At 40.4% G+C, this 26,065-nt stretch overlaps 1 protein-coding gene across 1 annotated transcript in view; it reads left to right on the forward strand.

Moving 5' to 3' along the window:
- Nucleotides 1-737: 737 nt before the first annotated feature.
- fbxo38 (F-box protein 38) overlaps nucleotides 738-26,065 on the forward strand; it is a 68,295-nt gene continuing 42,967 nt past the window's right edge. The window contains exons 1-10 of the mRNA XM_044362929.1: nucleotides 738-995; nucleotides 11,246-11,466; nucleotides 11,979-12,112; nucleotides 16,124-16,287; nucleotides 18,117-18,282; nucleotides 18,485-18,760; nucleotides 24,032-24,125; nucleotides 24,587-24,717; nucleotides 25,223-25,393; nucleotides 25,646-25,788. Of these exons, the coding sequence (XP_044218864.1) occupies nucleotides 11,333-11,466; nucleotides 11,979-12,112; nucleotides 16,124-16,287; nucleotides 18,117-18,282; nucleotides 18,485-18,760; nucleotides 24,032-24,125; nucleotides 24,587-24,717; nucleotides 25,223-25,393; nucleotides 25,646-25,788 (1,413 nt within the window). The 5' untranslated portion in view covers nucleotides 738-995; nucleotides 11,246-11,332. The remainder of the gene's footprint in view (nucleotides 996-11,245; nucleotides 11,467-11,978; nucleotides 12,113-16,123; nucleotides 16,288-18,116; nucleotides 18,283-18,484; nucleotides 18,761-24,031; nucleotides 24,126-24,586; nucleotides 24,718-25,222; nucleotides 25,394-25,645; nucleotides 25,789-26,065) is intronic.

Here is a 26,065-nt window from a genome sequence, read left to right on the forward strand (position 1 = left end):
TGTTTTTGAAAAAATTTAAAATGGTGGAAAAATTTTCATGGCGCAAATGGGCATGGCCTATATCAGTCTACTTGGTACCATCCAAGGAATACACTGTGCAAAAATTGTTTGGATAGGCCTCACGGTTCATGAGGTATAAGCCAAAACGTAAAACACGTAATAACTGACCACATGGTGGTACTATAGATCCTATTTTGAAATATGTTAAGCATTTCCACATGGGCCATCTGTCAATCAAGTTTGAAGACTTTAGCTCTTTTAGTTTTTGAGATATGAGCTCTCAAACATTGCTCCCATTGACTATATTGATTATATAAAATCATTGGAATAAGTTAGAGATAAGAAAAGTAATAGCACACATCTCCTTATGGGGATGCACAATTTGACATTGATACGACATGTATGACTAGTTGGACTATGAAAAACGGCTAAATAATAATAATAATAATAATGATAATAATAATAATAAAGAGCGAAGATAACATAGTGCGCAGCTCCCACACAATAATAATAAATAAAGATTTCTATAACAAAAGTATATAGAGCCTACTTTCTTTACATTATAGAGCCTACTTTCATCATTCCGGCTTTAAGAATATCTGTTCAAAGAGGAGAATGAGATCACCTAGCAGTTACACCATAGAGAATGCATGTAGCCTACATCTGTACAATGGATAGTAGAGTTCTTAGTAAACACTGGATTGTTGAACAGAATATAGTAGAGTTTTTTTGTTTTGTTTTGTTTTTTTTGAGTAAGCGATTGTAAACTTCTACGTACTCCGGCACGGTAGGTGGCGGTATACACCTATAAGTTGGTATTGCAATCCGCCAATAAACGCAAGGAAGAAGAAAGGGAAGGAGGAAATGTTTGTAGTAGTCCCTTAAGTTGAGTAGTTTCGACCAGTGACCGAGCGCAGCTTTGTGTTGAGCATCTCTACTGTCCTCACAGGATGGCTGAAGAGCAACATCACAGCGGCTTTGATAGAAAATCACTGGTAGGTTAGCACCGTTGTTAAAGGCCATTAAATGCTGTTTTAGTCGATGTGCATGTTGTATTGTTTATTTGTGTGCTTTGGTTTCTGTGTACAGTGTTAGCTGCGGCTATGCTAACTAGTAACCTTAAGCTAGCTTTGACAAAGACTGGGTTGAACTTAATAGCATGATAACGTGAAACGAGTGTGACTACCGTGATATAATGGTGCTTTTTCAGTTTAACGTTAGTTCTCACAATGTAAATTAACGTTTAACTGTCACTTGTTTGTAAACTGCCGTTTGTCCATTGGCTAACATACATGGCGATAACACTATAATGTTGGATAACGCTGTTAATGTTTTTGTGGTTTTGTTCAAAGCTCCCCAGATACATAGTGCCATGCATTTTACAAAGTGCCTTGCCATTAGCGAGTTGTTTTCCTTTTAGGCTTCAGTTTGCACACAGTGGACTTGAAACGTAACGGTAGTATTTCTGGAAAGTAACGTGACTGGCAGTAGCTAAAGGTACAAAACCTCCATCAAGTGGTTAACCTTCGTGTTGAACTTGATATGCTGTAACTTAGTGTTTACAAGCCCTCGTTAATACTGTATGTGCTACTGCTGTGGCCAATTGCATTTATCAGTGGCGGGTCTAAAACATTTTACATGGGGTGGCAAGATGTTTCGGCAGGGTGGCATGGGAGAGTGCAATGGAAGGGATTTACAACTCAAGGAAATCTGACCTTTTGTACAAACGAGTTAAATTGGTTAATGCCACATATTTGCTGACTTAGAAATAGTGCAGAATCTTAAATATTTCTTCTTTATTTTACATGTCATTACTTCTTGTGTTTTTCAATGTTTCTGAACCCTCAAACTCTAAATTATTAGAGATTTTCAATGTGGTCTCAGATTTTTGGACCCCATTGTATATCATTGGTTTTCTAAGGGTATAATATTAAAGGATAAATGATCATGAATGTACATGAGCTGCTGCTGCTGATAATACTTTACATTTTAGACTGAGCCTTGCAGCTTTCACATGATGAAATCCCTGATGCAGCGCTCTAATGTAGTGCCACAGCGCCACCAGTAGGGGGAGCGAGGTGTCACTTTTTTTGCTGTCTACAAGCCCTTGGGGAGAGCACACTTTACGTGGCAGCCACTCTCCCCGTGTATTCAACTGTTGTTGAGAAGACTGTCACATGTCACACAAATATCCTGCTGTATATGTGTTTTGAATGTACTGACAGTATCTAAATTGATTGATCAACGCTCCCAGTCTGTCTGTGAGCTCGCCTGTTTCACTACAGGCATATTCACTCGCTACAGTGGGCGGGGAAATAAAATCAATGAATCAATAAATACAAACACTGCTGATTTCTTCCCGTGGACCCGACATGAAAGCTATTTTGGTTCAGTAAATTTCTGCTGTCAGTCAGCCTGGTGAAGGCAGGTTATCCGGCCACTGGTCTGCAACTGCTGCGAACAGACAGCTGTTTCTGTGGACAAAGACACTGAACGCAGGTTTAAGTTGGTGTGAAGTCAATGGTTAACGCACTCGCTCATGTCTCGCTTCCTATGTGGACTCCCAGTTGTGTTGGTGGAGGCTTGCAGTACGAGGATAAAACTTGGTGGGCACAGGGGGCCACCTACATGGAATATTTGGTTACCTTTTTGTGGCTACGGGCCATGGTTAATTTCGAACTCTGCGTCACTTACCAGGGCCACTCATACTCTCGGAGTGAACCCATGTCAGAATTGAATAGTCACTTCTATTGCTAGTGTACAGATTCAGCTGTAGTAATCATTAGTAATGAAGTAGTCTAGATTTGAATGATGGGTTCCCTGCTATCACATATTGTTAATATGGTATAGTATTAATACCACAATGCAAAAATACTTAATTACAAGTAAAAGTCCTGCATTTAAAATCATACTTATTATCAGCCAAATTTACTTAAAGTATTATAGTGAAAGTACTTGTTTTGCAGAAAACTGGGCTGTGACCTGTATATTAAATAAATTGAACAAAGTACATAATTAATACTAATAAGTTGATGTATTAGCAGCATTTTATTGTTGTAGCTGCTGGAAGTGAAGCTAGTTTGAACTACTTTGCATTGATTTGATTTATTGGTTGGGACAGTGTGCAGTTTTAAACATCAAAGATGCACTGCACCGGAGTTAGTTTGAAGCTAATTTGCATCCATAGTCCCCCACAACCAAAACATACAACAGCACAACAACAAACAGTACAAAGCAAAAAAAAAACCCCAAAACAAACAAAAAACCCAAAACAAAACGAAAAAAACACACAAAACACACCATACAAAATACAAAGCTACCAAGATATTTAAAATCAGTAACTATGTCAATTTTTTCACCTTTGATGGAAATATCAGCATTAGGAGGTTGTGCCATAGGTTTAGAGAAAAACATGCCCTTTGTCTTGTTTACATTTAGACTCAGACATGATTGATAAAGCCAATGTGTGATCCTTTCCAATGCAATTGTTAGCTTAGCAGCAGCTAACTCAGCTGTTTTTGCATGTGTGTGTACACAACGGTATCATCTGCATACATTTGCAGTTCTACATCATGACACTGTTGAGGTAGATCATTAATATATAGGCTAAATAATAGTGGGCCTAACACTGACCAGTGTGGAACACCCATTGTGTACTTCATGTTACTGGACAGTGTGTCACCAACTTGAACACATTGTATCTTATTGGATAAATATGAAGACATCCATGCCAGTGCTCTAGATGAGAAGGTAAATTTAGAGAGTTTTGATATTAAACATCATGATTGACTGTATTGAATGCCCTATGCAGATCTAAAAATACAGCACCAACTACTCCTCCGTTGTCAAGTCTTGATTTAATTTGCTCTATTAAGTGCAAGGTAGCAGTTTCAGTGGAATGATTTGCTCTAAAACCAAATTGCATACAATGTAGACCAAAATTGCTTGTATTAAGAAATGTTGTCAGTTGTTTAGTGACAACTTTCTCAGCAACCTTTTGAGAGTACTGGCAGTATACCTATTGGTCTGTAGTTACTGGCTTTTAGGCGGTCTCCAGATTTAAAAACAGGCGTGACAGTGTCAATTTCCAGTCATCAAGAAAAGTGCTCTGTTTAAAAGACAAGTTAATTAAGTGAGCAGCAGGGGGAGTTAAAATAACTTTGTGTGATTTGACAAACATAGTGTCAAATTGGAAAGCATCTTTTGGAGCTTTTGAAGGAGCTGATGATTTTGTTTAGGCTAATTGTGACTCATTAGTCTCTACCAGCTTGAAAACCTGACCTGTAGCATCTATAGGAACAATATCCAGTTTCTTTTTCTAATTTTTTTCTAAGTCAAATACAGACTCAAGAAAAAAAATATTGAAGACAGAAGCAACAGTAAAATGATCTTCAATTAACTTAAACCCTATACTTTGAGCTTAAAATCTCTTAAAAATTTTGGGTCCCTCCTTGTGAAATTATCGATGTTTTTCCAGATCAATTTACTGTTGCCTTTTGCCTCATTCAAAATATTGAGATAAAAATGAGATTTAGCTTCACTTAGCTCTTGGATAACTTTGTTCCTTTAACCTTTATAAATCAGCATGTCAATGTCTCTTCTAGTTTTAATTGCCTTCCTTAGTGCAGCATCGCTAGATTTCATAAGTTTCCACAAATTTTCATTAAATCACTGTAAATTGTTTTTATTCGTAGATTTTATCTGTATCCTCACATTAAGTCTTTCCCTCACAGAGTTGATCCTGTGAGTAAAAGTATCACAGCCATAGTTCAGATCATCAGACAGTACATCATCCCAGTTCAAGCTGTTAATTTCACTGACAAATTCCTCTTGCTTAGCTCTGGGTATGCATTGAAGGATTATTGTCTTAGTTGCTGTGGTCTTAAATCTATTTTTAGTCAGTTTTCTCTCACATAGAGTTAGGTTATGATCTGATAAGCCAGTGATTAAATTATAGCTTTTAGTTATTCTGGTTAGTAAATATCAGATCAATTTGTGCACTGGAGCATTCTGCAATCCTAGTTGGGCCTTTTACTAGTTGTTCTAGTTGGAATTTCTCTGTGATCACTTTTAGTTTTTTCCTCTTAGATTTATCCTCCCAGTTCACATAATGAAACACAAGTAATAATTCTTTGTTGAGATTGCACTCTTTCAAGACTTCTTTGAGTTGGTCATAGAAAGTGTCATCTGCAGAAGGGGGCCTATAGACACCTATGCTGTTAGAAAACATTTGTTGGGATAACATTATTTTTATCCCAACATATCCTAGCATGTTACCCTCATTGTAAACCACATGTTCACATTTGATGTTGACCCTTCCTCCTCTTCCATTGGGTCTGTCTCTTCTGAAACATTGGTATTGGCATCGTAAGCACACTCGCAGGTGTTGTTTGTTTCAACCATGTTTCAGTCAGTCAGAGGAAGTCCAGATTTTGACAGAGGATGAGTTAGATGATTGCTCTTTGCAGTAATGCTTCTGATGTTAAAATGTCCACTGAATAGCCCCCTCGGTTTCAGCTTCGGGTCCCATGAGACTTTTGCATGATTGACAGTTTGGAAGGTTTTGAATAACCTCTGCCTCCTCACTGCAGGGTTTAGACACACACTGGTGTCAGCAGCAGGTTTTGTGAGAGACACTGGACCTATCAAGGTTTCCGCAGCCCGGTAGCGAAAAGTTATTCATTGAGACATCATGCCTCGTGTTAGTTAAGTTTGTTAAGGGAGAAGTGCAGCTCAGAAAGTTGCTGCTCATTCATTACTGGCACCAGAGGAGTCCCAGACACACTCGGGTACAAATCAGCATCGAAGTTCTGCAGCACTCTAGGGGTCACTGGTCCAGGATTTAGCTGAACATCTTCGGAGAGCAGGATCAGCATGAAGAGGAGACCTGCTATTCTCCGATTTGGGATGGCAGATGACCAGTCCACTGGATCGGTGATTCAATCTGGTACCTGGGTTTGCATAGATTGCAAAATATCCCAGTAAGTTATGATGAAAACTCACTGTAGGGGCGTCAACTGGCCATGAGCCAGCATTTGTCCCAAGCTCAATCACTCTGCGTCCCAGTTGATTGAGTTCCATCAGTGTTGATTGCTCTGGCCAGACAGACGCGTACAGGCAATACAGCAATGAGTACCAACAGTAGTCCAAAAAGCACTCCATGAAACACAGCCCAGGTGTTTTTGCTGATGAAACACTGCTTTGAATTTGACGCAGTTTTTGACAGGCATGCTCTGTGGTACGATTAACGGCCTCTGATGACAGTCCTATGTAGCAATCCCATCCAGGATCCCAGTGGCCAGAGGGTAGAAGCTCCTCTTAAGCCCCTCAGCACTGGCCCGGTGGACCCGGAATCTCCTCTCAACCTCAGCGGGGAGAAAAGGCCGCCATTCAGGCAGTTAGGAACCCCAGAAGATCCATGTGGCCAGGACCGTTTCCTTCGATGTTGAGATGGATATACAGATGGTCTTAATTGATGTTTAATCTGATGTTTACATTTGAAAAACTGGACTGGCCTGGTAGCAGAGTTGGCAGGGGGCTGAGGTGACAATCTCCCCATCCCAATGAGTGACCCTCAGTCATATGCCATCACTTCTTCAGTCCATGGTGCACAGAGAGACCCCAGCATACGTGGACCACACCACCAGCAAGGATGCCCCAAGCCCTCTTCTTGCTTTCAAAAAAACCTCTTCTGTTAGCTTCTTAAGTGCTGTCATGAGAGGGCCATGAGATAAATCTGAGGGGTTTTGAGATAATAGATTGGGTAGGAAAGAAGGAAAAATGTAGTTGTAGTAGTAAAATTGAATTTGGATTTATTTTTCAGAACTTTTCTTTAATCCTTGCATTTTTGTGAAATATTGGAGAGTTTAACCACTTTGGTTCTTAAACAGTTATTTTTTCAAAACCTTGTGAGTGGAAATGTTTCTTTAGTGTAACTGCAAACAACTCAGACATCTGAAACATGACAGAGAGACATAAATACCCACTGATTTAAAAAAAAAAAAAAACATTGTAAGGGGCCACAAGCCTAACAGTTTGGGAACCACTGGTTTAATCTTCAACAATGTATTGTAATTTGTTAACTCATCATTATGTTATATTATGGAAAAAATTAATCTGAAAAGTAACTAGCAACTAAAGCTGTCAAGTAAATGTAGTGGAGAAGAAAATACTAAATATTTCTCTCTGAAATGTAGTGGAGTGGAAGTATAAAATAGCATAAATTTGAAATACTCAAGTAAATACAAGTACCTTGATATTATACATAAGTACAGTACTTGAATAAATTTACTTAATTACTTTCCACCACTGCATTTAAGTAATTGAAACCAACTAAAGGATGAATGAATGAATGAAGCATAATTGTGCGTTCTAAATTTTGACACCCAAAAAAAAGCCCTGAAAAAAACAAATCAGTCGACCCTTAGTCAAAATGCAAATTCAAAGCTTCAAAACAGGAGTCTACAAACCAATAGGTGACGTCAATGTGGCTACATCCATTATTTTTAAGAGTCTTTGTACCAGACCTTTACTAAATCCCATGAATGAACTGTCAAGCTCCTCATTCTTTAAACATTATTGATTCAAACATAACGTAACATTTGTTGAACACTGCAATGACGCACTTGCAGCTCTTTCATATTAATTAGTAATAAGTTAATGTGGAAGAAAATTAGGGGAAAATGTACTATCTCCCTTGTAGCAATCAACTTAATTTTTGGCTAACATTGTAAATGTGTAGTTTGTCACACAGGAGTTGCGTTCATTACTAACTTGATTTGAGAAGCTCTGACCTCACCTCCACATGCAGCAGCAGCTCTCAGTAACTCCATGTGTTGTTGTGTTCTGACTCGCTGTGATTGTATGTGTCTCTTTATGTTTAGTGCAGTGCTGTACTGGCAGATTTCAGTGGCCAAAGTGGGCATTGAGGATTATAGATCTTCTTTCTATTTCTTGCTTATTTTAGTTCTTTAGACACTTTAAGAACATAGTGGTGACTGAAAATTATGTTTATTTTCCATAGAATAAGCCAATAAGGTGTGGCGTTTAGCCACTGGGTTGAGCGGATGTGTGGGGGTGTGTGGGCGTGTTTATTTGTGCTCTTAAATGCAACTGCTGTGGAACACTCGGAAAATAACGTTTTATTGATCTGATTGTCCGGCTTTCTCGCTACCAGCACTCACTCTCTTCATTCACTCTCCAGGTTGTTTGACCACAGCTGCTCTCTCTCTTTTTCTCTCATCTTTTTTAAAATGAGTCAGGAAGCCATTAGCAAAGCCTAACTTTACTTTTAACGTTATCAAACGAAGAGAAATGTCCTCCTCTCCTCCTGACGTAACTGTGATTGGCCACAGGCAGCCTTCAGCTGCAGTGACGTCAGGTTGCGTTTCTCCAGAAGTTGACTCTGGCTCAACTTTCAGGCTGCAGTCAGGTGCGGCACCACTGCAGCCAAAATGCCTGCAGCTGAAACACACTATCTTCATTCAAATGAATGGGAAGACTAGCCTTTTTCGCCACACTACCTGATTTGATCTGAATATGGCCTTACACAGATCTTCGTCAGATCACTGGAGCTGTATGAAGTTCCCTCCTGCTTCAAACACTCCACTATCATTCTGGTCCCCAAGAAACACCCATCAATCGAGAAACTGGTGTTGACCCACATGAGCGACACCACAGCCCCCCTGTTGGACCCCTGCAGTTTGCCTGCAACAGGTTGGTGGATGACGCAGTCAACATGGGACTGCACTACATTTTCGGTTCGGCATTGAACACTATCATCCCAGAAGTCCTCCTCACCCAGCTCACTGTGCCTGCCTTCACCTGTCAGTGGATCACAAACTTCCTGACAGACAGTAAGTAGCAGGTGAGGCTAGGAAAATCTCATCCAGCATCTGGACAGTCAGCACTGAGACAATGACAGCTATTATTCAGTGTGATCTGACTTTACAGCCCAGTGTCCCCCGCTGAACAACAGAGATTCAGAAAGCACCCAGCAACCCTACAGGGGAAAGCCGAGAAAGGCTCAGCTTCATGCAAATGTCCTCTGATGCCGTGTGAGTGACAACCAGCGAGAGCCAATTACACTCCTTTTGATTCATGTGGAAATGGAAGCACATAGTTGTTTGCTGCTCCCCTCTGCTACGTGAAATAACTCTAAACAAAATGGAGGAAAAGTTGATCATTGCGGTGTCCAGTTTCTCTACTACCTGTTTTTAACGAGCTGCAAAAAGCTGTTAAAAGAACAATGATGTGTGAAAACTAATCACAGACATTGTTCATTAGTATAGCTGCTACGCAAGAAAACAACTGTCCAGTTGGAGCAGAGTATGTGAATTACGTGTTCAACACAACACACACGGGTTCATGAGAGACCAAACACTACTTTGTATCTGTGAATGCCCTGTAACAACTGCGCGTGAGGAGACCCGTCTGTCCTGAAACTTGCAGACGACACAACAGTCATCGGCCTCATCTGAGACAGAGATGAGTCTGCATACAGACGGGAGGTTGAACAGCTCTCCTTGTGATGTGGTGGCAACAACCTGGAGCTGAACACGCTCAAAACTGTGGTTATGACAGTGGACCAACACTGCCCCCCCTCACCATACTCAAAAGCACTGTGTTGGCTGTAGAGACCTTCAGGTTTCTGTGATCTACAATCTCACAGGACCTGAAGTGGGAGTCCAACATCGACACAGTCATCAAAAAGGCCAAGCAGAGGATCTATTTCCTGTGCCATCTCACAAAGTTCAACCTGCCTCAGGAGCTACTGATCCAGAGGCAGGTTGTTCTCTGCACATCCATCACTGTCTGGTTTGGACCGGCCACCCAACAGGACAGGAATAGACTATAACAGTCAGGTCTGCATTATTGGTGCTGACCTGCCCACCATCCAGGACCTGTACACTTTCAAAGTTAGGAAATGGGCAGGGAAAATCACAGCAGACCCCATACACCCTGGACATAACACATACACAGACATGTATAAATGCATGTACTGTAAATAATCACCTAGCCTACTATATTTATATAAAGTAACTTATCACATTACCCATTCAATATTTATTCAGCACATCTTGCACTCTTACACACCTTTGCACTACTTGTATCCTTTTTTACATTCTACAAAAACTGACCTGTATGTAGACACTGTGTGTTGTTTTTGTTGTTTCTATAAGTTTATATCTATTTTTCACCTACTTGCCTTTATTTAATAGTCATATGTTTATGTTTGCACATCTCTTTTCAGTTTGTTGTCCTTGTTTTGGCTGCATGTCCATATATATTTTCCTCTTCCTGAACATTGTTGTGTATAAGTGCATTGAGAGCCACTAGAAACTGAACAAATTCTTTGTATGTGTAAACATACTTTGCCAATGAAGCTGAATCTGATTCTGATAAATAGGAAGTCATGCTTGTGAATGATGAAGGCTATTTTATGGTTCCTTTTGTTGATCAGACCAACAGTTAACACACTATTTTTTAACAAATATAATCTAAATGTTTGGAGTAGTCTGGCATTCAAAGAGTGGCATTACTCTGATGAGTTGGTTCTTTTAAAAAAATATTATTTTGCTCTTTCCAGATTGAACATTTCAAAAGTATAAGAAATGACTGAAATTATGGTAAGGAAGGGAAAACCCCCAAGAAGACAAGACTAACTCAAATTAAAATAGAAACAGACATTTAGATTACGATACAACAGTTGAGAGGTATTGGTGATACAATTAATTGGGAATTTGACCTATTGTTTTGTGATGTGATAAAAACATGATAACATTTTAATCTGGTTGAGAGGAATGTTTTTTTTATATAATCAATGAAAGGCTGTCATGTAAAAAGATTTACTCTTGTTTCTCAACCAATAGATATGGCCACCCAACCTGATCAAAGGCTCTTTCAGCGTCATTCATCAGATTTGACTCTGATATTTGTCCTGGTATAAAACTATGTTGTGGTGATGTGGTTTCAGATTGGCCAGATCTAATTAAGGAATGTGTCGGTCTGATAAAAAGACTTCTGTCAAGGATGGTTTAGTGTATCCTCACGCATGTGTCCCCCTGGATCCCTCTTTACTCCTCAATCTTAACTCTCCTGAACAGTAATAAACCAGTTGAGACATCCTTCAATTTCCGGATCATTTAAGGAGGGCAGAGGAAGGAAACATTAAATAAGGCAAATAAGCACCCCAATTGTCTGTTTCCTCTTTGCATTAACTTGTCTTCTTCTGTGATGTGTTCAGAACAGGTTCATGCTTGTGAAATAGAACCTCCAGGCTGCAGGAGGGAGGAAGTGTGTGTGTAGAAGCCTGACCAGTGACGTGGAAGTGATGGGTCCAAGGAGGAAGGCCTCTAAACTCCAGCCTTTAGTGGGCAGTAGTGAAGGAGAAGTGGTCCCAAGACCCAGTGATCCCAAAGACTACATCAACGAACTGTCCCATGAAGTCCTCTGTCATATATTCAGGTACACTGCTTTCCAGCTTCACCACTCTGGTGTGTACTTTACAATATAATTTTGGGCTGAGTGGGGTTCCATGGTATGTATGTGTTTTCTATTGTTGTGAATGTTGCATGACCATTACTTTGAGGAGGATGTTGTGACTGTGGTTGAGATTGAGACTGTGCATACAAGTAAGCATGCTGGTGACATCACCCTAACCTATATTTTAACAGAATTGTCTGATATACAGTACCTGACAAATCAAGGTACTTCATCACATTAATGCCAAACTCATAAAAATTAAATACTGTTATAAACAGTTCCACACATTGATTTGCAACATTGTCCATATGGTCTCGAAGACCCAGAGATATTAGAGGGAGAACTACTATAGTATAAACAGTATTGCAAAGTCTCTAACAGTAAACAAATGTATGTTGTCTCATGGTATCATCATATGACCCAACCCCACCACAGCTGACTTTTCAAAAATGAGTGACACCATTTTGAAAGTTGGAACATTTTTTGTTTTGCAGGTACCTTCCCATGAAGGACATCATGTGCATGGAGTGTCTGTCCAGAAAGCTTCGAGAGGCTGTAACTCTGTACCTGCGAGTGGTCAAAGTAGTAGATCTGTGTGCTGGTCGCTGGTGGGAGTATATGCCTTCAGGTAAGAGACTGCCGAACAACCACTGCAATCCCAACAACCTGATAACTAAACGCGTGTTCAGTGCTACAGTACAACTGCTTAGAAGTAGTTGTTTTTTAATGCTGTAAAGTTTTGAACTACACGTTAAATAACTTTTTCTACGGTCTACACATAAGCACATAGGCTTATGTTGGCATGTGATGTTAATACAAGAGATTTTTCCAACAATACACACTGTAAAAAATGATTTTTCTGCTCAAAATTAGCTTAGATTTGTAAATTCAGTTCAACCAAACCTTTGCCCCCCCCCTAATCATGACGTTTTAGGCAAGACTCTGAGTTATATTTTGTGTATCAGCTCCTGCGTCAAGTATAAATAACAAGACACTGGCTAAATGCAGCCTCAGTTTGTGCTTCTCACACAGAGCTGCTGGTTGCGTTAGCAAGCCTGATTAGGTGACAGGAGATAGACGACGTTTTACATGAACGGGAGATTTGTTACTCTTCTGTGGCAGTAGGGCTGTTTGATATGACAATATACATTGTGTGACGAGAGAAAAATGTTTATTGTTTCATATTTTGCTCTATCGTTTATATCGTTGTGACGCAAATCACACTCTCACTACCAGTGCTCCCTCTCTTCATTCACTCTTGAGCTCACTTGAACACAGCTGCTCTCTCTCTCTGCTGCTCTCAGCTCTCACTCTCTTTTCTCTCATCTTTTTTAAGGTTGGGAAGCCGACAGAAAAGTCTAACTTAACTTTTAATGTTATCAAACGAAGCGAAATGTCCTCCTCTCATTCTAGTAACGTCTTTGTCCTCCCTCATGGCAGAGTTTACACCTCTGATCAGTCTGATCTTCATCATGTCTCTGAATCTGGAACACCTGCATGCTTTGTAAAAGCACACACAGAGGCGGCTTCATGCCGGCGGGGGGAGATGGAGGGGATGGACCAACTATTTATTCATTGAATTAAAATGCACTATATCAGGATAGGTATCGTTATTGGCATATGAAATGACCTATATTGGGATATGAAATTTTGGTGGCCCAGCCCAATGTGGCAGTAAACATAATACATAGGCCTGCTGATAACTGTGCTATATTAAGAGCTTAACAAGATATTCAAGGATGACGACTGTAACAATAACCATGATTAACAACTTCAGACTGGGGTGAAAGATGGGCAGTGACTCTGGTGTCCTGGCCGAGATGAGACCACGGGGTCTTCAGAGTGACGGGGCAGCCAGTCGTCCAGTGGCAGAGAGGCATAAGGGTCATGTCTGAGTTAGGGATGTGACGATATGTGTATTTTTCCCAAACCATCACGGTATGGACTTCACAGTTTGGTGCATGCAGTTGTACGAAGAATATGCTCTGTGACCGAAACAATTACTGTCAAAATAGTTTAATAATCCAATTACTCATACATGCAGAACAATAATTCTAGATTGCGAGTTCCACCTGGAACGTTTCGGCAGAGCACCACTAGCATGCTCATGGGTGTGTTAGCCAATTTAGCCAAGGTAGTCTGCGTTGGCTACCCTGCCGTCAGAATGACAAACGAGAGACTCATAACACTAACTGAGTGCAACATTGTTATTAAATTATGCTTTGTTATCTCCGTAGTGAAACAATACTGCATCTCCCCATACCCCTCCCCTGCCCTCCCCTCCCTGTGACGGTCAGCTTTTCTCTCCCTTTCACTCCACTTTTGGGTCTCACTCGCTTACCACATGTTTCAAGACTCTAAGAAACCTGAGTCCTTGGTTGTTCGCTCCTCATTGTGAAATCCCATCCATGGACTCAGGTTAACAAAACTAGAGATCCCCCTCTTCTCATTCTCATTCTCATTCTCTTCTCATACTCTCTGCCACTCAGCTCTCTGCTCTCTGGTGTGGCCAGCTCACAGCATACTCACACAGAACTCTTTTCTTTACGGCAGAAGATGAGAGCCTGCCTAAGACTAAGACTCAGTAACTAAGTTATTTAGTGCCAGCAGCTACCACACAAGTCTGCTGGCTGATTTAACAAGTACAGGAGCCATGAAGCAGAGTTGGCTTGCTGCTAACTCTGTAAGGACTGCACAAAGGAGTGACCTGGGCCCTCTGACCTGCACGACTGGAGCACCATCTACCTAGCAAGGCCTGCATCCTTGGAGCCAAACTCATCTCGGCCTGACTCATCCACAGATTTGCCAGCTAAGCAGCAGCACACCATAAAGCATCTCTCTCCCTCCATGGACTTGGTAACAACTGGGCATAGCTTAGTAACATATAGTGTAGCATAGCACAGCTAAGCAAGACTGTTTAACTCGATCAAAGCACTGTACATGTATGATTTGGCTAATGTTATTCAGTGAACTATTGTTGTGATGTCCTTGTTGTGATGGTCAGGTTATTGCATAGCCACACCGCTAAGTTAATGTTAGCATGCTTAACACATGTTACATCCAGTAACTAGGCCTTGCATGCAACTAACCTCTTCCTAACCTGGCACCTTTATCCTACACCGATTGGTCTTGAACAGAGAACCACACAGTTAAGAGGTTTAAAACCTAGCTTTGCAAACTTTGGTTCAGGCAGCACATGTGGCCCAATACACCACATGGTCTGGCCTTTTGTCTCTCTGGTTCTCTTTGTCAGCCATATTGTCTGCATGCCATGTGCTCAGTCACCAGGTGACTTCAGCCCTACACACGCACGCACACACACACACACACACACACATACACTTGTATATATGTACCCATAGCTAGATTAATATTGTGTGTTTTGTTCTTTTACCTTTTTGTTAAATAAATGGTTTTGGACATACTTGTTGTCTGTTTTAATGTTGTTTTGCCAACCTCTGCTCTGCAAAGAACTCCAAAATCCTTCAACCTTAACTAGCTATTGATATGATGATTTTGTTTATAGTTATTAAGTTAATTATTAATCAAAGTTCCAAATTGATAGATTAGTACACTTTGAGACTGAATTGGCTATCTTTTTCCCAGGTCCAGGTGGTGGCCTGTTATTATTAATTCTTATTAATAATTTTATTGATTTTAATAATTACTAATTATCTTTGATCATTAATTATTGCTGATTGCCAAACTTGTAGCCAAGGCCCAACACTGCCTTTCAGTGAAGCCATTCAGAACAATTTACCAATAACAATATATTTGAATTCTGATGTGGTCAGACAGCACATCGTAAGAACCAGTTCTGAGAGAGAAAAACGTAGATAAAAAATATCTCAGTAAAAGTAGTTGGTCCCTTTGACTGATTTATTATATATGACATCATTAGATTATGAATAGTGAAGCATCAGCGTGTAAGCAGCATGTTACTGTTGTAGCTGCTGGAAGTGGAGCTAGTTTGAAGTATTTTATATACAGTTAGATCATAAATCAGCATAAAACAGCTGGCAGTGTTTCCTTGCAAGAAACAGGTTGTTTCTTGTTCCACTGCAGCACAACTATATTGTTTCAGTAATACTTACAGTCAATGAGCCATTGTGAGATGTTTACATTTTTTCAAAAAGAAAGACCAAAACTGTATTTTCTACCTTTCTCTTTTTTTCCCTGCTGTACCGAAATCGCGCTGAAACGTGACCCCAAAACTGAGGTACATACCAAACCGTGAACTTGGTGTACCATTACATCTCTAGTCTGAGTGTAATGTTTAGGCCCCAAATATGGTCCGCGCAAGTACGTGAACACATACGCTTCGAGCTATGCAAGTTCAATTTCACGTGTAGTTACATTGTGGAGTGTGACACCTGAAAAATCTTAACACAAGTGTGACCTGCACTTAGAGGCAATTGCAAGAAATAACAAGAGAAAGCTGACCGCTTCCTTTTGGGTTCACTTCCATATGTATAGGCATACTTACAATACTTTATCACCTCTTCATTCAGACAGCAATGCAATTGAAAATACTGTTCTGAGTGCCTCATCAAAATGCATGGGTTTGGACGGGGATAAATTCTCCATCCTCCCTTGTGAGATTTTGAGTAAAGGGTCTGAGTTGTGTTTTCTGGTTTAGGTTTCACAGACAGCAGCTTTCTGCTCCTTTTGAAGAAGATGCCAGATCTGGAGCAGCTATATGGCCTCCACCCTCGATACCTGGAGAGGAGAAGAGTCCGAGGTTACGAGGCTTTCAGTATACCTGGAGTCCTGGAGGCACTACAATTCTGTCCCAGTCTGCTGGTCAGTATGCATTGTGAGGATGATACCCTACTATAGGGAGGTGCAGCACTGATTGGTTCTTCCTCTTTGGTTGTTGGTGTTTGAATCAGTGAAGTGTCCTTCTGAAAGTGTTTGGTTGTATTAGAAATGTGTATATTCTTGGTATTTTAAGGAACACAGCAGCGTGTCTGTGCCTTACAGGCTTGTGATAAATCTCTAGTCTGTAGAGAATCAGTCTTTGCTCTAGAGTTTAGTGAGACACTGACAGACGTTCAGCACTTTTGTAGTTAACAGACTGGTACGGTAGGTCTTCTCAAGTTAGTTCCTCTATTCAGTCAGTGACTTTAACACATTCTTATACCCCATTCATACTGACACAGCTGCATCAGGGGTCTTTGTAAATGGGTCAGTGCTGACTGTCCTTCACGACTCTCCTCTTGACCAGGGTTGGACGTGGGTCAGAAGCTGCCTGGCTTTGGTAAACTGGCTTTTCCTGTTGGAAAGGAGGGATGGATGTAACATGACAAAGTGCACAGTGAACTCAGGAGTCACACATTTCTCCGTTCTCTAAACTTTGGAGCTAACCCCCTTCACTTTTCCAGCATTTGGGAAAACAACAAACTTGATTTTTTTAGCATTTATTAACTGTTGCACTGGAGTCTGTACTGTACATTTACTGCCTGACTTACTGCTAACTTTTTTCTCTGCTCCACTCGCATCCACTGTCACTTTCCTGCCGCTTGCTCTTTCCCACTCACTACGCAAACATACTACGCAATGCTGTATTCCTTAACGGAGTTATGCTACCAATAGTTTCACAGGCAACGACACAGAGGTAGACTCACGTACCGGGACAGCGCTGCACAGAGACTCCATAACGCTATTGATTTCCAAATGAATGGATATTTGGCGTTATTTCTGACATTAAAAAAATATTTTTTTGGCCTGGCGGGAGTTCTTGTTGTTTAATTATAGGAGAAACACTGATTCAGTAACCGTTTAGTATGTTCAGTAAACGCTCTGTAAACATTGAGTACAGTTACCCAGCAGACCTAGCAGTCTCCATTAGGTTGGGCGAGTTCAAAGTTGAAAACAACAGGGGTGTTTTGAATACAAAGTCTGTCCCTCCTGCCGCAGGAAATAATGGATTAATTCTGGAAGGCTACTGATGCAGCAATTTTCTCCTTATGAAAGTAACACAGAGATTATTTGACCAATGAGCATTTGATCGGATGAGAGCATATCGATCAACTAATTGACCAGTTGACCAGGAGACTGCAGCCCTATTAATCTGGTGATTATGCAGTGTAATTCAAAGGTTTGTTAGTGAAGTGTATGAGTACTATACTGCAGAATGGAGTCTCTAACAGTTAGAAGCAGGGTGACAGCTGTCTCATATTAATGGGTCTAACACGTCCTACATGTGTCTGTTATCTGTATTATTCAGCTAGCCTGCTTTTAGAGACATATATTAACAACATAAGTGGGTTAAAAAAACAATAAACAGTAAAATCTGACTGAGAAATGTTTAAAGCCCTTTTAACTTGTGTGTTAAACAGATTACTGTGCAGTTGAGAATACTTTTTGGTTTGGACCAAATTCTTCACAGGATGATAACAAAAACAGCCTTTGGACCTTGATTTAAGATCTTTTGTCAATTTAGGTTGAGAATAAATGTTCATGCTTATACTTACTACTTACTAGGTTTATATACTAGATTTTTGAAGCTAGATTTGAAGCTTCCGCATGACACAGTCCTCTTCAGTGGAGCGAAAGCTATGAGAGAAGCTAGTTAGTGGACCTTGAGATGAAGCTTTTTTGTCAGATAACCTTATTTGACTTTATCTCAGGGTGTGGAGACATCCCATCTAGAGCTGGTGGAGGCCATATGGAACTACATGCCCCAGGTTCACATACTGGGAAAATTCCGCAACCGTAATGGGGCTTTTCCCATTCCTGCTGAGAACAAACTGACCATCCCCATAACTGCAAAAATCCAAACCCTGCATCTAGTGGGTGAGTTGGACATCACAACAAACTGACAGTTAATGCTACTGCCTCCACATTACAGTGTATGAGCATGGGTTTGTGATGAACAAACTGGCCTGAAGAATGTTCTTGTTAGTTTAAATGCCATGGGGCCTATACTGTTTCACCTTAAGTTTTAAAAATACCATAGCTGTATTGATATATCTCATATAGTGTTTGTTTGTTGTAGGTGTGAATGTCCCAGAGATCCCTTGTGTATCCATGCTGCGCCACCTTTACCTGAAGTGGGTCCGTCTTACCAAACCACAGCCGTTTAAGGACTTTCTGTGTGTGAGCCTGAGAACCTTTGTCATGCGGAACTGTGCAGGGCCAACCAACTCCCTCAAATATGTTCCCCTGGTTACTGGTTTAGCATCAGCCCGGAACCTGGAGCAGCTGGAGCTTGTGAGAGTTCCCTTCCTGGGAGGGCTGATCCAACATGTGGTAGAGGATAGCTGGAGATCAGGTGAGGAGAGCATGTGTTTATTTAAAGCCCTACGTGTTGCTTTTACCAGACATACATCACTGCTAGGACCAAATCATTGTTTTTTGGGGTCATTTGTTGACAATAAAAAGGCCTTGTACTTAATGGTCAGCTCATTATTCATTATCATTCTTCAGCAGAAATCTGGCTGCTAACCACAGTATTCTTTATTCCCTGACATGATAAAGGAAGTTACAGGTCCTGTTCACATGGAAGTTTAATCAGATTACTGCTCAAGTATAAGCCTTCAGTGACCGTTTTGACAGCACCTGTCACCAAAAATTATTGGCGGGACGTTGAAGTCATTCATACATACAGATACAAAATAGTCTGCTGTCTCTGGCCTGTCATGAATCTGTAGTTTTGTATGTTTGTTGTGTTGAGCACGTAAATCACATACTCTGCTCTGACTGGGCAGTTGTTTTCTGACCTAGCCACCACACTAATGAACAACAATATCAGTGATTTGTTTCCTCATGTCATTCTTTCAGTCTCGACAGCTCATTAAAGGTATACTATGTAGGAATTGTCGGTTATCACAACATTCAAGGTTGGCCCCTCCTCCCCAGCCCAATTAGCCGGAGAGAGAGAGAGAGCAGTGGTCAAGCGAGCTAGATAAGGAATGTAGAGGCTGAATGGCGCTTGTGAGAATGAAGCTGTGAATCACAGTAATAAAACATTATTAACAGCAGAGAAGGAAGATGGAGAAGCAGGGGGAACACGGAATTAAATGAAAACACAGTGATGTCACCCACCCACTGCCCAAAGGTTGCAGAAGCATCCCAAACACAGCAAAATACAAGAAAATAATAACTTACCGGCAGTGGGTCATAAATGATGATTGCGAGGGATAACTTTTGTATGAGTCTATACATTGTTTTTAAGGAAAATCCTTAGGGCTGACTATCATTTAAGAAATTACGATACCAGTAGTGATATCAGTATCCTCAAAAGTGATACCGATACCAATATAGTACTTCATTTGGTACCTTTTTTTTCTACTTCATTCGATACCCATCATGTGAATGGAAGCATTCAGTTGCGTAAAATACCACCACTCCTCCCCATCCAAATGATTTTTACATGAATACATTTTGAAAGTGTCCAAATAACTGTAAAAATGTACAATGAAGTATTATCACCACAGACTATATGGGTTGTAGCTGCTGCAGGAATGGGCCAATAACATGTTGCATTAAATCAAAGAACACTTGTGGTGATTAGCTGTAAGCAAAACCATACAAATAGTCATTTTTTTTCTAGATCTGGGTACAAAAAGAAAAAATGCAGGTATTGTTTGAATGGAGAAGTTTCGATACTACTTGGTACTGGGTTATTTCAGTTGATACCTTAAAGGTATCAAGTACAGATACCTAGTCGTCCTAAAATCCTGTATAGTATACCTTTAAATACATGTCAAATACAATACATTGTTTACCTTTAAAGGACCAGTGTGTAGGATTTAGTGTGTAGAAACATGGCAGACTTTGAGGAAGGGGACCTGCTCCCTATGTAGATATAAAGGGCTCATTCTAAGGTAACGAAAACACAATGATTCTAATTACTAATTAAAACATACTTCTGAATGTTACATTCCATTTCTGCCAAGTTGGTTCTGCTAGACACCACTAAGTTCTACACACTTCACCTTTAATCAAAACGAACATGTTATTTAAGTTATTTCACATAGTGGAGTGGAGTAGTGAACAACTATGTGCTTCAGTTTCCACATGAATCAAAATCATCATGAGTGCAGTTGACTCTTGCTGGTTGTCACTTGCACTGTGTCAGAGGACATTTGCATGAAGTTGCACCTTTTTCAACTTTCCCCTTTAGTGAAGCTGGGCACTTTTTAATTCTCTCTAGCTCAGTGGGGCGCACTGGGCTATAAAGTCAGGTCTCTTTCACAATGAAAAGCAGCACAGCTTTTCAGTCCGTATATATACAGTGCTGCTTGAAAGTTTGTGAGTCCTTTAGAATTTTCTGTATTTCTGCATAAATATGTCCTAGTCCTAAAACTAGATAAAGTGAACCCAATTAAACAAATGAGACAAAAAACGCTTTTCATTTATTTATTGAGGAAAATTATCCAATCTTACATATTTGTGGAGGCAAAAGTATGTGAACCCTTGCTTTCAGTAACTGGTGTGACCCCCTTTTGCAGCAATAACTTCAACCAAACGTTTCCAGTAACTGTTTGTCAGCCCTGCACATCAGCTTGGAGGAATTTTAGCTCATTCCTCCTTACAGAACAGTCTCAACTCAGGGATGTTGTGGGCTTCTTTGCATGAACTGCGTGCTTCAGGTCCTTCCACAGCATTTCTGTAGGATTAAGGTCATGACTTTGACTTGGCCATTCCAAAACATTATCTTTCTTCTGCTCTAACCATTCTTTGGTGGAATGACTTATGTCTTTAGTGTTGTTTTCTTACTGCATGACACACTTTCTGCTGAGCTTCAGTTCACAGATGGATACCTCAACATTTTCCTGTAGGATGTGCTGGTACAACTCAGAACTCATAGCTCCTTCAATGATTGCAAGCTGTCCTGGTCCAGAGGCAGCAAAGCAGGGTTAAGGTTCTTATGCTGGAATGCAGTGTTTGCTCATCGCCAAACATAACGCTTCATTAATTAAAGTCAAAGAGTTTGATTTTGGTCTCATCCAACGTTTCAATCGCCTTCTGGCTTATCCATGTGATCATGAGCAAACTGTAGATGGCAGCAATGTTCTTTTTGGATAGAGGTGGCTTTCTCCTTACAACTCTGCTATGTGCACCATTTATGTTCAATGTTCTCTTGATGGTGGACTCATGAACATTGACTGTAGCCAGTACAAGAGAGGTCTTTAGTTCCTAGACGTTACCCTGGGGTCCCTTGTGGCCTCCCAAAGTATTGCATGCCTGCTCTTGGTGTGATCACTGTTGTTTGACCACTCCTGGTGAGAGTAGCAATGGTGTTGGACGTCTTCAATTTGTAAACGATCTGCCTGGCAATCGACTGGTGGAGTCCAAACTCTTGAGAAATGGTTTTGTAACAGTTTCCAGCTTAGTGAGCATCAACAACTCTTCTTCTAAGTCCCCAGAAACATCCTTTGTTTGAGTCATGACACACTTCCACAAACCTGTGTTGTGAAGCTCAGACTTTGATAGTGAAGACCCAGATTTCTCTTCTTTAAATAAGGTAGGACCTCCCAGACTCACGCTTGATTGTCCTCCTATTGATTGAAACACCCGACTCTAATTTCCTCTTCAAATGAATTGATAATCCTAGAGGTTCACATACTTTTGCCACACACAAATATGTAAAATTAGATCATTTTCCTTAATTAATAAATGAACAAGTGTAAGGTTTTTGTCTCATTTGTTTAACTGATGTCTCTTTATCAAGTTTTAGGGCTTGAATGGGAATCTGGTCATGTTTAAGGTCATATTTTTGCAGAAATAGAACAAATTCTAAAGGGTTCACTGTATAAATATTTTTTTTCAGTAGTAATGTTTTTTTCAATTTGAAGACACAAATTTTGCATTATATTCGCTGATATTTTTTTGGCTGATTATAGATTGACCAAATTGGGTCATTATTCAAGTTTCATTCACAAACCATTATGGCACAGTTTTCATGTAAAAAGATGAAGCATAACTATGTCCTTCATGCAGTATTTCAATGCTGGATCGAGAGAGGGCCAGAACACTGAATAACAAGTTATGGCCTGAACCCTAGTGAAGCTGCACTATACAGGAGTTGATTCAGTTCCCTATGGTGTATAGATACGACATGTAGAATTTAAACAGCATGTTGATAAGTTTTTTACTTTAGTATACTTGTGTACACCCTGTCAGTTCGAACATCATGTTTGGTGTCATTTTTCCCCTCATCATGTATTCATGTAAGAGAGGAACCAATCTTTTGAGGATGGGCAGCGCAAGTGCTTCAAGGTCAAAAAGTTAGTCTGGAGGCCTGAAGTGGGAACAATGGTTGCTAAAGTGCATGTAAACACTGCACGGGATATTCTAAATTGCTTCAATCAATTTTATATTCGGAACTAACAGTGTAGGTCCTTGTATGTGGGTTAGGACTTGATCAAATCGCTATTTGTCAAGTCTGTCTTAAAACAGACAAATTAGTCAGGTGCCATTATGAACATTGAAAGACGTTTTGCTTGCCCTAATCATTCCTCCTGTTTATACTGATCATCTGAAGATTCTTCACTATGAACTGTCAATGAAAACATTGCATCAAAAGTAGCAACAGTATTCTAAGTTTATCTGAAGCTTATATGAGGCTTCAGCAGTTTGAAGCCCCTTTTACACAGCCTGTTCAAGGTGGGAATGCTTTACTTTTATTCCGCCTCACTGGTCTTTATAAAGGTACGGACACAGAGTGGGGGGACAGAGTTGCACTGCCAATAAGCCGGCTACGGAGGTAGTCACAGAGCTGGATCAACATCTGTGTAAAAGTGACAGCTGGCACAGCGGGACAGGGAGCTGATGCTGGTGTGTTACACGTCACACCTCTGAATCCAGAACACCGGCATCATGCTATGTAGCACACACGGGGGTGGCTTTATGACAGATCTTCTTTACAGATACAGTATAATGTGGGATCTCTGTATAAAAGAGCCTTGAGTGAAATGGATATCATCAAGTCTTTTTAGGACAAAATTTGGTGTGAATAAGAAGTTGGGCGGCTGCATTCTGGACCAGTTGCAATCTGTTGATGGAGCTTGCACTGATGCCATAGAGGAGTGAGTTGCAATAGTCAAGATATGAGGAAATGCAGGCGTGGGTCAGTGTTTCAGCAGCAGAGCGTGTAAGAGAGGGCCTGATCTTTGCAATATTGCAAAGGTGGTAGAGAGAGGATTTGATAATTGGATGTGGGGCTCAAGGGAGAGGATGGGGTCAAGGGTCACACAAAGGTTACAGGCCTGAGAGGATGGGGAGACAGCGGTACCATCAATGATGAGTGTGAATATGTTGGTTCTGCTGAGGGTGGACTTGGACCTGATGGGGACGAGTTCAGTTTTGTCACTGTTGAGCTTGAGAAAATTTTGTTGCATCCAGACTTTTATTGTCAGGAATTAATGTGGGAGAGGGGTTGGTTGTGGGGGTATTTGGTGCTGTGGTATATCTGAGTGTCATCAGCATAGCACTGGAAATCCAAATTTAAGTGGTGGAGAAATTAAGTGTGATATGTTGGAGAGGTATGTTTTTGTGTGTGTTGCTTCTCTGTAATGCTGCTTATGTGTCTCTCCAGGTGGATTTCGTAACCTTCACACCATTGTGTTTGGAGCCTGTAAGAACGCTTTGGAGGTGGACTTGGGCTACCTTGTCATCACTGCTGCTCGCAGGTCCTTAGCCAATCATCAACTCCTCAATTTAGCTGAGAGGAAAACACTTGTTGATATACAGCTTATGTTCTTGAAGAAAAATGCAGTCTTGCAGTCAGCAGTATGTAACAAAGTAAATGAACATCCAAAGTAAGAAGTTCAGACTAGTGATACATATAGTGCAGTATATGACATTGTCAAGGCCAATACCCAGTTTTACACTGAGGTTCCTCATAGGCAGTATGTTTTGTCAGTATTGCAAATATTTGTGAGCAGTATATTAGTAGACAAATACCATATCAGAATAATTACCACAGCATTATCTTGTTATCCATATATTTTAACATTTACTTAATGTACATTGTGAAGTTTTCTTGTAAACAAAAAAATTCTAAATTTGTAAAACAATATTGTTTTAATGGTTTAGTAGGGATGGACATAAATGTATACATTTAAATTGATGATTTCTGTGTGTTTAACAGGCTTCATGAGCTGCGTATCCAGCCTTCACTGACTAAAGATGGAGTCTTTTCAGCTCTCAAGATGGCTGAACTAGAGTTTCCTCAGTTTGAGACACTTCATCTGGGATATGTGGATGAGTTCCTGCTGCAATGTTAGTTAATACTCTCAGATACCACTAGGCTTAGAGGAGAGATGACAGAAATTAGTGGCTTCTTCTGTACTTCATTGTCTTGCCATCATTTTATTTTGGTTGATTTTTGTTTTGGTTTTTTGTTTGTTTGTTTTTTTATTGAGTAATGATTTTTTTTGAATTTTGCACACAGAGGTGATGCAGACAAGAAACTGTAAGGGAGAGAGCGGGATACCAAAGGTCCCCAATTGGATCTTAGTATATGGTGTTTGGTCTTAACCACCATACCACTTGGACGCTCCTGTGAGCATTCATTCTAACTGGCATTACTCATAAGGCAGTCTTGTCTCTCCAAAGTCAGTTTGTTGTGAATATTGTGGCCCAAATGACTGAATTTGCATTGGCAGGAAGGAGGTAGGAAGTAATTGTACCAAAATGTGTGACCATTTTGGTGTAAATTATTGATAACTGATTCAGTTTATAGGTTTGTGAAAAAGTGCAACGTCTTGTGTGTGTTTAAATGCAGGTAAGATGAGTCATTCGGAACTGGTGAAATACGGTCTGGCTGATGTCATTGAGAACCCAGGCATCATCACGGATATTGGCATAAAGGTGGTGAACGAGGTGTTCACTAATATTAAATACCTGCTCATCTACAACTGTCCTCACCTGCATAACCCTCATCACTGGATCACAGGTAAAACATACTCCTGACTCACTCTCCACACGAGTTCTCACCACTACTTGCCTAACTTCAGTCACACATGGCCCGAAAAATGAATGCTCATATATTCGTTGTGTGCTCAGTTTCTGTAATAAAAAACTGTACTGGATACCAAGTGGAACCTTCATTAATCTGCTGTCTCCCATCCTTCTCGTTGAGTCATTGAAAAGTGAAGTGCTGTCATACTCTGTCTAGCTCTTATGTTCTACCCGTTTGGGTCTTCAGATCAGTCCAGATGGAGCCGTCTTGTTGATCTCACTCTGGTTCGCTGTCATGCTATCAAACTGGAATCCTTCTCCCAGTTCATAGAGTTACTGCCCAGTCTGGAGTTTATCTGTCTGGACCAGATGTTTAGAGAACCACCCAAGGTATACAGTATGTTTATAAGCACACACATACACACACCTTTCACATGCATTCATGTATATCTTACACATACCTATAGCCTTTTATAGAATATATGCCTCAAGCATTTGTTCTGAATCCCACTTATACTCAACATCCTTCATCCTTTAACTATACTGTATATGATTAGCTGTTTTACTATAAAGCTTTCTATAGCAGAACCACACTGTTATGTTCACTCTTCATTATTATTGTTATTATTATTGTGTAAGAAATGCAAAAAGAATAATTTTGACCCTA

This window comes from Thunnus albacares, chromosome 10 (genome assembly GCF_914725855.1).
Source record: "Thunnus albacares chromosome 10, fThuAlb1.1, whole genome shotgun sequence".
Classification (NCBI taxonomy): Eukaryota; Metazoa; Chordata; class Actinopteri; order Scombriformes; family Scombridae; genus Thunnus; species Thunnus albacares.